Source organism: Salvia miltiorrhiza, chromosome 5, assembly GCF_028751815.1.
Source record: "Salvia miltiorrhiza cultivar Shanhuang (shh) chromosome 5, IMPLAD_Smil_shh, whole genome shotgun sequence".
Classification (NCBI taxonomy): Eukaryota; Viridiplantae; Streptophyta; class Magnoliopsida; order Lamiales; family Lamiaceae; genus Salvia; species Salvia miltiorrhiza.
The window spans coordinates 21,774,093-21,786,701 of NC_080391.1; the positions used below are offsets into that span (position 1 = coordinate 21,774,093).

At 34.7% G+C, this 12,609-nt stretch overlaps 2 protein-coding genes and 1 pseudogene across 2 annotated transcripts; 2 read left to right on the plus strand and 1 right to left on the minus strand.

Annotated features, from left to right (window-relative positions):
- Positions 1–252: 252 nt before the first annotated feature.
- On the plus strand, positions 253–2,436 carry LOC131025650 (ribosomal RNA small subunit methyltransferase, mitochondrial-like; annotated as a pseudogene).
- Positions 2,437–2,746: 310 nt separating this feature from the next.
- On the plus strand, positions 2,747–5,232 carry LOC130986713 (uncharacterized). The gene is made up of 3 exons (XM_057910192.1): positions 2,747–3,183; positions 3,299–3,420; positions 4,802–5,232. Exons 1-3 carry the CDS (start codon positions 2,928–2,930, stop codon positions 4,970–4,972), a joined length of 549 nt encoding a protein of 182 aa, XP_057766175.1. The 5' UTR covers positions 2,747–2,927; the 3' UTR covers positions 4,973–5,232.
- A 387-nt stretch (positions 5,233–5,619) lies between these two features.
- On the minus strand, positions 5,620–10,773 carry LOC130986714 (3-epi-6-deoxocathasterone 23-monooxygenase CYP90C1). Its single transcript, XM_057910194.1, has 10 exons — positions 10,262–10,773; positions 8,581–8,908; positions 8,341–8,490; positions 7,963–8,226; positions 7,045–7,134; positions 6,850–6,928; positions 6,675–6,781; positions 6,356–6,483; positions 6,142–6,251; positions 5,620–5,910 (listed from the first exon to the last, which is right to left on the minus strand). Exons 1-9 carry the CDS (start codon positions 10,492–10,494, stop codon positions 6,161–6,163), a joined length of 1,470 nt encoding a protein of 489 aa, XP_057766177.1. The 5' UTR covers positions 10,495–10,773; the 3' UTR covers positions 5,620–5,910; positions 6,142–6,160.
- Positions 10,774–12,609: the final 1,836 nt, after the last annotated feature.

Genomic DNA, 12,609 nt, shown 5'->3' on the forward strand with positions numbered 1-12,609 from the left:
CCTTGACCACCACCAACAACTATTGTGCTCAAATGCTAAAACCATGTCAGAAGCTTAATTTTTTGCAACCTACAAGGAATGAGATGATAAGTGATTAATAGAAAGGATTGAATAATTTGTTTCTTGAATATTATTTGGGGCTATGATAAATTAATAAATTTATAATTATTTATTACTATTATTATTATTTTAATTGGATGAGAGCTGTGCTGAGTAAAACAGACGCTATGAATAGAATTATCCTTGCCTTGATTGCGTGTGTCGCGTAGAAGTTTTGATCAAAGCCCATTAATACAAATACGATAGATTCATCAATTATTTAGGCCCAATAATAATATTATCATTTCATTTCCTTGAAAATTCACGGAGGGGAAGAAACTATTCTGAATGATCCGTTGGCGGGAAACTCTCTCTGCCAATCTGCTTAATCCTAGAATTTTCCGGCATTTTCTCCAGACGAAGTCCGGCGATGTCTACGGCGACGTCGGAGGAGAAGAATGGAAAATGCGGCTGTATAAGAGCAGAGGTCAGCATCTTCTGACCAACCCCCGAGTGCTGGACTCAATCGTCCGAGTTTCCGACATTAAATCCGATGATACCGTGCTGGAAATTGGGCCGGGCACCGGGTATCTCACGCTCAAGCTGCTTGAAGCTGCCAACAATGTCGTCGCAGTCGAGATCGATAATCGGATGGTTGACAGTTTGCGGAAACGCGGCGCCGCTGCAGTGTCCAGGAACGCCTGAACGTGAGGTTTCATTAATTTTCTGCTTTGTGCAAGTAATCTGTTTGAAGAAAGGTGTTGTGATTTCTATTTTGTGCAGTTAATGCGTTCGGAGAAAGGGTTTTATGAGTTTTGTTCTATGCAGTTAATGTTTTTGTGAGTTAATTTCAAGAGAAAGCAAGGTTTTGTGATATATGCTTTGCGCACTTATTGTTTGGATAAATGCCTAAACGAGAATTGTTGTATTTGAACGCTGCAGCTAGTTAGAAAATAAGAACAAATTTCAGCGAAACTCATTTTGATCTGTTTCAATTTATTAGTCTCTTTGTAGGAAGGTCCAATAAAACACTTTTTTTTGGGTTAATTGCATGTAATAGCACAAATTTTGCTCAAAATTTATTTTTTCCATGAACTTTAAAAAATCCAAATTATATCAAATATTTTGATATCTGTTCAAATTGCTCATGATTTAATTTTTGATTATTCAAAATTGAACCCATTAAATTTGGAATATTCAGAATTGACTCATTCACAAAATAAATTACACACTAACCTCACCTTTTGAACTTATATATCAAAATACCCTCTAATGAATTTGTTCTTTTATAATTATAAAACATACACATCACTCTCTTACGCTCTCACCTAAAATCGCATTAGAGTGGATTTTTATTGAAGAATTATATTATATTTAATAATGAATCTTACGTGGGAAGAGACTTCAAAGAAAAATTATAGATCCAAACAATTATCCCAAATGTAATGCATACAGGTATTGGCGGAGCCAGAGGGGTAGTGACTGGACACCCCTGGAAATTTTCAAAATTTCTAGGGGTATTTTTGTCATTTCACATATATTAATAAAAGTATAGTTTCTATTCTAATTTTTAACATGAAATAGTAACAATTTTTACATATGTATATTATGAATTCTTTCTAGTACTATATTCTTTATTTTTTATTTTTCGGTGTTTACACGGAATTAGGTTCTATTTTTTTTTTTTGTCAATTATGAGTTCTCTCTCAAAATATACTTATAAATGTTATTGTAATAATGAAGCTATTATAAAAAGGCTCTACAAGACTACAACATGAGGAAAGAATATTCATGACAGTAATTTTATCAAAAACACATCCTAAAGTTAATATTGAAGTGATACAGAAGCATGTTGGACCTTATTTTATGATTTTATTATAGCTTTATAATTATATAAAACTCATAAGAGTAATTTTGTCTGAATAATATCATGTTGGGGTTCTTTTATTATTTTGTACAAACATTGAACAGATGTGGGGATATTTTTATAATTTTATATGAATGTAGGGTAGGTTTGTAATCATAAAAGTTGACATGAGGAGTTTGAACAGTTTTGAAAGTATTTGATAATTTGTGGATTTTTTATAGTTTGTGGGAAAAATGAATTTTAAGCAAAGTTCGTGATATTACACGCAATTAACCCTTTTTTTTAAATGTGTGTTTTTATTTTTTATTTTTTTTGCATTGTTTTTTGTAAATCTGAAATCTTCATGCAATTTTTTTTTGCAGATCATCAACGCTGATGCATTGTAAACTGAGTTTCCACAATTCAATCTTGTTGTGACCAACACTCCTTACAACATAACCTCACCTCTGTTGGCCAAACTGGTATACTGGGGGGCAGCCACGAATCCATTCAGAAGTGTGCGACGCTATTGCTCCAAAAAACATATATAACAAATAAACAAGTTTTATCAAAATTTTAATGTGATCCTTATCTTGTATCAAATATATAAAAAATGGTATACTCCTATTAATTTACTAAAATATTCATACAAATTAAAACAAGTAATAATATTGTAGATATAATCAAAATTGTAAATACACATTTTTCTACTCATTAGAGAGAAGGAGATAAATTTAATTTATCATATTATACATGTCTCTTAAAATTAAATATATTAATAAATAAATAAATTAGTTTTGTGAAAAAACCTCTTTTGTAGAAATTATTAAATATTTCGAAAATTCTTAAGCAGTGTGGGCCTTAATCCAAACCTGAACTATAGAGGGGCCAAAATGAAATTAACCCAAAAAGGGACTAAGTACGAAACAGAACGAGTAATACGTCGTCGTTTTGTTCTCTTCTCAACATTCCTGAATCCGAAGCCGTCAAAACGCCATTCCCACTCTTTGCACAGAGATCACTTCACCAATCCGCCATAGCCATGGGTTTCGGAGCCCTAAGATCCCTTATCCGACCCGTATCCAGAATCCTTTCACCCGCCTCCCATTTTTCTCCATCAGCAAGAACATTCTCCACCACCTCTCCGCCGCAGCTCCGCCACCTCTTCGCCCCCCTCCGCCGCGACATTCCTTGGATTCCTCCTCGCAGCGCCTTCCACAGTCTCACAGACACCAGGTACCCGAAACGTAGGCCCGTCGACAAGCCGCGCCGCAAGAGAGCAAGCTTGAAACCTCCAGGTTCGGAAGAATTTAGGGTTTTGGCATACTACATTTGTGTTGCTTTTTGTTGGATATGCGAGAGCTGATTGGAATTGATAATGGAATAATTCATCGTGGGAAATGTGCTTTTTAGGTCCGTATGCGTGGGTGAAATGTGTTCCTGGGGAAACTATACTTCCCAATCAACCGAACCAGGGAAGTGTCAAGAGAAGGAACGAGAAGAAGAGAATCAAACAGCAGCGTGCATTCATAAAGGTGGATTTTTAAATGTTAAATTGTCTTTAGAGTTGATTCATTGCCATGTTTGGTCTTCAAATATCGATTTATTTTGAGCTCGATCGTGTTAGTTCAGTTGTAGGCTGACTTTGGGATGATTCAATGCCTTCTTGGGTCGATTTTTAGTTCACATTGAGCTTGATCGCTTTAACTGAGACTTGCAGATATATAGTCCGCTAGGAGGCTTGGCAATCGTACTTGTAGAAATGAAAACTATGCTATCAAATGCATTTTTACGGCGGATGTATGTCTAGTGGTGGTTCTCTGTTCTCATTGGGCTTGACCATCGTTAACTGAAACTTGCAGATATGAATTGTTTATAGTCCACTAGGAGGCTTAGGAATTGAACTTGTAGTTGTAGAAATGAGAATTATGTTATCAAATGCATCTTTGTGGCAGATGTGTGCTTCTAGTTGATTTATTCTACCATAGTTTAGTTTGGCATACTTCATAATGATTGAGTGATTCTGTTATGTCGCGTTCAGTTGGAGACAGCTTCTTTTTAAATCATAATTGCATGAGTCGTGGCAGCTTAAAATTTGGTCAGCTGAGAACTCAAACTAGACTTGAGTGCATCAGGATTGACTACAAACTTGGTTGGAGTAACTTTTGATATGATTACTCAAAATCATTCTTCCCAGTATATGTTATAACTTGTCACCAGCCTACTAGAGTTGTTTCTATGGTTGGAGTAACTGTTGTATGTATGGTATTAAACAATTGTATCTTGTCACCAGCCTACTAGAGTTGCCTCAACTTTTTGTAATTCTTTCTGCGGTACATATAGATTTTTGTTCTTTCTGCTGATGATGACACGAACTTTTAGCTTTAGAAGTTTAAGATTTTGTATTGAGCTCACTAGCTTGTTGTGTTATACAAACTTAAGCTTATGAGAGTAAGGGTTTTTAGCAAGGCAAGTGCTTTTGATTGTATATGTGCTTCTTTCAGCTCACTTCATGTGGAGGATAGATACAGTAGATACATTAGTTCGTATATAGATTATGGTTTCCTACTCGTAGAAGCTACTCCGAATTGCTTCTCACTAGTCTCTTTGAGGAAAGGGTGCATGTCTTCGAAATCTATTTTTTAGCTTTGAAATACACTCTTGTTGCCCTGTAAGTTTGTAACAGATTGACCCAATGCCTGAACAATTCTATTTATTGTAGTTCACTCTGTCTCCATTAAAAGTTGTAGACAGGGTCCTATATATTTCATATTCTCATTCAAGCTGCTAATGATATTGATTTTTTTTTGTGCACGTCCTTATTGGGTATATTAGATGGACATGTATATTTTTACGTTTGAATGGCCGTATCATCCTCATGACTCATGAGAACTGAGAAGAAATTTCTTGGTGTAGTCGGAAAGAAAGATACGCAGAGCTCAGGTGCAGGAGGCCAAGAAGAAGAAGCTCACCCTAAGGGTGGAGCGTAAGATGGCTGCCGTTGCAAGAGAGAGAGCTTGGGCAGAAAGATTAGTCGAGCTTAAACAGATCGAAGAGGAGAAGAAGCAGCAAGCAGCTATGAGTTGATTAATCACTTTCTGTATCTCTAGATTTGGCTTCCTTTCAAGTTAGATATTGAGGCTGCTGCTTTTCATTGCATATTGAAAGCACCATTCTCTTTTGGGAGATGAAAATTTAAATTTTCAACTGTTTTAGCTTCTTTTTAGAAAATTTCCCTTTCCCATACTATATATTTTGAGTACTACCATTTATAATTTGTATGCAAATGGAATTCAATTTGTTTTAGGTGCAGCCTGTTTCAATAAAGAAACGGTGAAATTCCTCTACCACGGTGCAATATTTTTCATTACATTTAACGGTGATAATATATAAAATGTAACAAGAAAAATCATATACCAATTTTAACCATATTCTAGTAACATTATTGACCTCGAAAAATAAGACCACGAGTGATTGCAACGTATCAACTGCATACACAGTTTTTTGATAGGTTCTTGTCCCTTTATTGTGAATAATTGAGAATATTGAATTTAAATAATAAACATGTATAGTATTATAATCAGAGAGATATTATTGTAGCAATTTTTAAAGTAATTTTAGATACACAGTTTTTGTCCCTTGCATTGTACAAATAAGGTGCACTGAAAAATAAAATGCTAGTTGCATTAGACAATCGAAAACTAATCCAAGAAAGCAAGTCAATGGAACCAATATTTGCTAAAGGAATTTTTATTTCGTAATTTTGGTATATATACATAAGAGATAATTTCTTTAAAGACCAAAAAAGAAGTTGCTAATCAATCCTGATTTAAACAATGGGATGATAAAACAAACAAAAAATCAAATTAAAGATACCGTGTCCAATTCAACGAGAAATTCAGCACGCAATTATTGATGGAGTAACGATAAAAACGTACAGCATGGGACTGGACCACCTTCTACCTCTCTCTCTAGTTGGTGTGGTTAACAATCAACTCCAAATGTTCTTATCCAATTCAATATCTCTGCAATAAAAAAAAAGCTCAGTTAGAAGAGGAGAAGAACAACAATGGAGAGTAATTAAGATCTCCATCATCCTCTCCACTTGCATCCATTTTGTCCCATCACTCGAGACAACGACAGTGCGACTAACTCGACAACGCAGTTCGTGTAGTGTGTGCCCGCGTCTATACATATGCATACCGACTCTTGCCTAAACAAGTTTAAGGTGTTTGGGGGACGTGGCTCATACCGACCTTTTGTTGGGTGGGGAATTCATTGGTCAAGGGGCGTGACCGTGATGGGAAGCTTCCTCTTCATCTTCACCGTTGGAAAGTAGATTATCTCGTCCCTCTCAGCAGACAATCTGCACGAGGACAGACGGCGATAGCTCATTTTACCTACCCTTCTTTTTCAACCATGCATTCTTGAGTACTGATTTCGACATACTGAAAATGTACTTTTGTTTACCGGTAAGTTGTGACGAGATGATGGAGGAAAATCGAGACTTCAAGGCGAGAAAGTTCCAGACCGGGACATAGCCGCTGCCCCCCACCAAATGGTGTAAAGATGTTGTTGTTTGCAGCACTTCCTATTTTCTGTAGAAAAAGAACAATAGACACACATGTGGTACAAATGAGGCTTCATAATTAAGCAATTTATATTTTTTATTATGATTATTTTAATATGAGATGCGCTTTAAATTAGATGTAATTAGAGAATAACAAGCGCATGTCTGAGAACTGAATTGAGCTTTAAAATGATGCAAGATGATCAAGAATCATGTTACCTTCCATCTCCACGGATCGAATTTGTAAGGGTTCTCGTAATTCGTCTCATCCATGTGAATGGAGCTGAAGGATGCCAAAACGCACCATCCTTTTGGTATTAAGTAACCTGCAAAAACAATATTACTCAGAAATGAAACACGAACACTAGGTGTTAGTTGAAAACCTTGAATTAACCTTTTATTTTGACATCCTTGAGAGCTTTTCTCCACACTGCATTGATTATATTTGCCAGCCTCAATGTTTCATTGATAACCTAGCAAGAAAGAAAAATTGTATCAAGTTAGCAAAATTCATGGAAATAATCTACTAATTTGTGGTATTTTAACGAATTTTTAGTTAAGAAAAATTTATTGACATGAATAGACTTACATTTTGAGTGAACGGCAATGACATATAATCAGTCCAAGAGTAGTCTTCACTTGAATTAATTTTTCGCTTTTTAAGTTCCATGTTTTCCTCCTGCCATCATCATGTAATCACGATATGACAATACTTTTAAGTCCAACAACATATACGTAAAATAGAACATACAAGGACGAGAACCAATACATTCACTATCAAGCTTAATTTCTCAAATTTTCTCGGTAAAAAATTGCAGCATGCCATCATTCATAAAACATGTGGGCAACACACATTATTATCGCCCACGTGAATACATACGTTCACCAAGAAATAATGTAGCAACTTGAAAAGCCATGATTCTCACAATCATAGACGCGGGTTGACCTTGTTGACCCACTTCACGCAAGGGATCCCAACAGTTTGTTTTGTACAAAGACGTCAAACAATCATGAATAAAATCATATTGTTTATGAAAATTAAGATGTATCTCACGCTAAATGTTGTAAACTATACAATAGTGCATTTCTGTGTGAAACTTCTAATTTGACTATTCTCAGCTAAATAACATACATCATACTCCAAATGCTAATTATAGCTAGAAATCATTGCGTGACATATTACTATAAGCATAATAGTATGTGGATAGATGAAAGCTTTTCTTAGCATAACTTGCTAAAAAGGAATGAGGCCCGCCTAGCTAGATGGACTAAGTTGCACAAAAGTAGCATTCCTGTAAAAAGATAAAGATTACGAGCACCATTTGCACGTTTTGAGTAAGCCAATACCATTATGTATCATTTTCGTATAAGAAATCTCAAACATCAAAATAAAAGTTCTATTTCCTAGATGTTCTTAAATTTGTTAGCTAATGAAACCTCCAAACACAAAAAAACATATAGTTTTAGGTCGCCGTCAAATCTTGAAATCAAATAAGAGCATACGTACCACCATATGCGCTAAGGCGACAGGGTTGTCAACGAGGAATTTAACTGCTAGGGTCATAGCTGTTGGCACCGTCTCTTCTCCTGGAATCATCATTTCTATAATATTCCCACTGATAAAATCAAGAGGGATCCCGTCTGACTCCCCACTGTCGCGTAGTAGCACGTCAATTGCATCATTTGGCGGCACTTTCTCTTCATTTTCCTCCATAGCCGTTTTTCGTGCCTCTACAATTTTGTCTACCACTTTCAACAGTCTCTCCTTTGCCTGTTCGAAAAGAACAGCATTTAACAACATTGCAAAAGACTTTGTAACATTCTCTTTTCAGACTGTCAACAAAATGCTGATTCTGCGCACATGTAAAGTCAAAAGCAGTTATACCTTCAAAGACTTATAGAGTCTCGTCCCGGGGAGATTAACGGGTAAGCAAATGAGGCCTTTGATAAATTCTTCAAATTCTCTCTTTAGACACTCCATCTCATCACCTGGACCAATGCTCATTAGCACTCTGACAAGAATTTGAAATGTAATCTGCCACATTATTTGGGGAGAAAAAAAAAACTTTGTTTCAATCACTCCATTTCAGATAGATAACACACGAAAGATGATAAAAAGCCAGACCTTTTTGGTTTCATCTTGCACATACACTTGGCAACTTTTGTCCATCCAAGACGAGAGGGAGAGGCGAACAATTTTCTCGACATCTCTAGTGATCCTGTTTTTGAGTTGGGTTGATTTCAGGAAAACTCCAATCAGAGCGTGCAGCCTCTTGTGCAAAGCACCATTGATTTGGAGAATCGAGGATTTTCCTAGTAGTTCAGTAATGGATTTAGGATAGCAAGGTACGAAGGCATTCCCGTGGTTTTGTAAGATCACTTTGCTCACATCGGGATCAGTGGACACGACGATGGCCTTCCCCAGAATGTGTGTTCTAAAAACACCTCCATACCTAACAAGTCGAGAGATAAATAAATGGCAACTCTAACCTCTTATTTCTTGGCAAGAATACAAGATTATAGCACGAAAGTGTCCAGACACGAGAAATTACGCCATACAACAAATTGAGATACTAGTTTGTCCCTATATCTAAGTTCTACATAATCAACACTCTGATGCAAGCTGACAATTTTTTCCCTTCATATCAAAGAAATACTTTGGATCATTGATGTGCAACATTTAAAGTACGACCCATAAAACGAGCTTCATCTCTAAACTTATATTTTTTCTGATAATACCCTTTTGCCAACATAAGCACATAATAAACTCTGAGTACTAAACAGATTGAATGTAGTTTGAAACAAGCCATACATACTGCACCAAATTAACTACACTACATATAGAATCAATGAAAAAATACAACAACTACAAGAAGTGATTAACAATTATCATTTGCAAGATTGCAACAACATTTATATTATGAAGTATTAATAGTTTGAATCATAAGCTACTGACACACACTGTTAAACTAGCACATGATTTTTTATTTTATTTTTTATATTTAATATTTTAATTAAGGCCGACACAATATATGAAATTAATGAGAATGAAAATCGTTGATGAAGGTGGTGGTGGTGGAGGGGTCAGGGGTCGGAGGCATGTCAAGTCATGCAAATCAATCAAACAAAACTAAGAATGAAGAAAAGAAAATGACATTTTGTTCTTCTCCAAAACATTGTGGATATTATTTAACCATGTATAGAAATCTTTTATCTATTTTTCCTAGCTTTAGAAAATTAGTTCACTATGGATAATGCAGAGAAACTTTTCCACCTTAAAGATGAATAATCCTTCATAATATTCTTTTTATTTTTCCCAAAAAAGGGAGTTTTTTTTTGTCTCATTTTAGATCAAGAATTCTCTTGATTGGTAGCATTTTTAGCAGATGATTTGGTGTTATGACTTTGCACTTCATTGAACTTTGATGATTGATCGCAGTATGTCGGAATAAATCAAATTGTAAGCGTTGATTGAAGAAGAAGAATAAGATTCCAATTTCAAAAATGTAAAATCATCCCTATCATAAAATATTGATAGATATGTATATCTTAGTTCGCCCCCACAAAAAAGAAGATGGTGGAACTTTTCCGTCTTCTCATTGACAAGTTTCAATCTCAATCAAACTTTCCACCAAAACACACACACACACAGCACAGTGTATAGAACACTGTGTGTGTGTGTGTGTGTGTTCACCCATCGCCATGAAACACGCACACATGAGGATATGTATATACAGACAAACACGCACACATGTGTGTGTAGCAAAACCCACAAAAGGCAGAGAGAGAGAGAGAGAGTTTCTCACAGAGATTTGCGCTTTTCCATGAAGCTGACGGGCGTGGAGGTGTAACCAGATGCAATAAACTCAAACGTTTCCCCTATCAATGGCCAACCCCAGCTCCCTCTTGGAACCACGAAGCGCTCTCCATCACTCTCTAAAACACCCTTTTCCTCTCTCTTCTTCGTCACCCACACACACACTACACACACTGAAATCGCCATCAAAGCCCAGTACCCTTCCAAACTTAACCACTCCATCTCCTCTCGGACTTTTTGATGATTTCAAGAAATTCGAAAATGTTTTCTGCTAATTATTCGAAAGATTGCTTCTTTATATGCTGAGCAGCAGATATATATATATATATACACACTGAGACACGCACTGGTTACCAAGGGAATTGATGGGGAGAAAGTTGAACCGAGTAATACTAAATGTTGATTATTATATACTAAAAGATTTAATATATTAAAGTATATTGTATTTTGTATCGAATAACATGTTTAACTGTATATGGTAACCATATTATAAGAATTGCATGTTGAGATTATCAACAAAATCATGCCTATAAATATTTGTATTGGGATAGTAACTATAATTCATGTAATTTGATTATTAGTATAATAGTTCATCCGTTTATGAAAAAATAATGTGTTAAATAATTATTATTTTTGTAAATATTAAATCTGATAAAATTTAAAATATAGTGAGAAATATATTAAATATGAAAATATCTTCATAGACATAGACAAATAAAAATAATAATTTTTATGGATGAAAGGAGTATTACTTTCTATAAACACAAAGGCTTAAATTAAATTGTCAATAATATTGACATCGGACAAAATAGAATGAAAATGCAAATCCACATAAACCGAAAAGTACTTATGTCAAATTACATTTAATTGGCATTATTTCTTCATCCCAAAATTAAAGAAGCCGCACACCGTGACTTAAATCTAACAACGAATTCATAAGTACGAGTATAATTGTGATTTGTGAGTAACAACGAATTGGATTAGTAAGGTTTAAAAAAAACCTAGTGTATATTTATGAAAAACAATAAGTTTAAAAAAAAAAAAAAAGAGTAGGAATTGGGGAGTGGGGCCCACAGCCTATAGTTCCGTGCGCCCTGGTTATAGCCATGATGGGGTCTGAGACCTACACGCTGCACACGTGCAGTTCTACATATGCACCCTACTGCACTGAGGAGAGAGAGAGAGAGAGAGAGAGAGATTATATTTTACTACTACGATTTATGAATTCATTCGTTTTGTCTTTTGATAGGAGAAGAGAAGTTAATTGGGAGTGAATCTTCAATCTCGAATTTCTTTTTTAATTGTTTCATCAATAAATAGAGGGCCATATTAGGTGCAACAATTTCCACAGGCTTTTATCGATCTTGTCTTTCTCTAAGCCTTTCAATCTAACAACACCTCATCACTAGTACCCATATCTCTCTCTCTCTGTAAATATAATCAATTTCCAAAATAAAGTTGGTCTATATTTTTTACTTCCTTCGTGCCATGGCATCAATTTTAAAAAATATAAAATTGATATTTTATGTGTTAAGTGTAAAAATAAAAAGGTGAATAAATGATACTAATTTTTTTGCCATATAAAAAAACTGGCTAAGTTTCGTGGGACAAACCAAAAAGGAAACTTGATCATGCTTCGTGGGACAGAGAGAGTAATAAATAAACAGGTCGCAAATTTCGATATTAATGTGCGAGTGTACAATATTATGTTCATCCATTCCAGATACATGGTGAATCTCAAAATTAAATAATACATATAAAATATATTTTAAAATAACATAAAATAATATACATTAATTATTCAAAAAAATTAAATTTAAAAACATAAAATTTCAACTTTAATCTTAGATTGAATTATAATTATAATTATTAAATATTTTTTAAAAATCTAAATTGAATTAAGAAATTATATTTTAATCTTAGATAAATTTACATAAGTAATTAAAAAAAAGAGAGAAAAGTCAAATTGACTCCCCTTCATCCTCTCTCTCTCTCTCTCTCTCTCTCTATATATATATATATATATATATATATATATTGCCACAACCCACTTCCTCCAATCCCTACTTCTTTCTCTAGTCACTAGATGAAGAGAAATATGATTAAGATTTATCCCATGTTTGATTGAGTGTTTTTGGAGGTTGGAAAGATATTTAATTAATTGAATTTATTACTTGTTATTTGGGTTGGATGATAAGTTAATCATTACCTTTACTTGAGGGTAATCCAATGACCCAATTTGTTACCCTTCAAAATAGAGGGGAAATAAAAGAAAGAGAATTCTTACTAATGATTCATTTCCATTGTTAAACCAGTACACCCGATAAAAGTAATAGT

Bases quoted from the DNA above. Each gene is read 5' to 3' on its own strand.
- LOC130986714 (XM_057910194.1), bottom strand. From the start codon at position 10,494: ATGGAGTGGTTAAGTTTGGAAGGGTACTGGGCTTTGATGGCGATTTCA. The intron at 7,135-7,962 runs GTACGTATGCTC...TGATGATGGCAG, and splicing joins TCGCCTTAGCGCATATGGTG to GAGGAAAACATGGAACTTAA. The intron at 6,929-7,044 runs GTAAGTCTATTC...CTTTCTTGCTAG, and splicing joins CATTGCCGTTCACTCAAAAT to GTTATCAATGAAACATTGAG.
- LOC130986713 (XM_057910192.1), top strand. From the start codon at position 2,928: ATGGGTTTCGGAGCCCTAAGATCCCTTATCCGACCCGTATCCAGAATC. The intron at 3,184-3,298 runs GTTCGGAAGAAT...TGTGCTTTTTAG, and splicing joins AGCAAGCTTGAAACCTCCAG to GTCCGTATGCGTGGGTGAAA. The intron at 3,421-4,801 runs GTGGATTTTTAA...TTCTTGGTGTAG, and splicing joins AGCAGCGTGCATTCATAAAG to TCGGAAAGAAAGATACGCAG.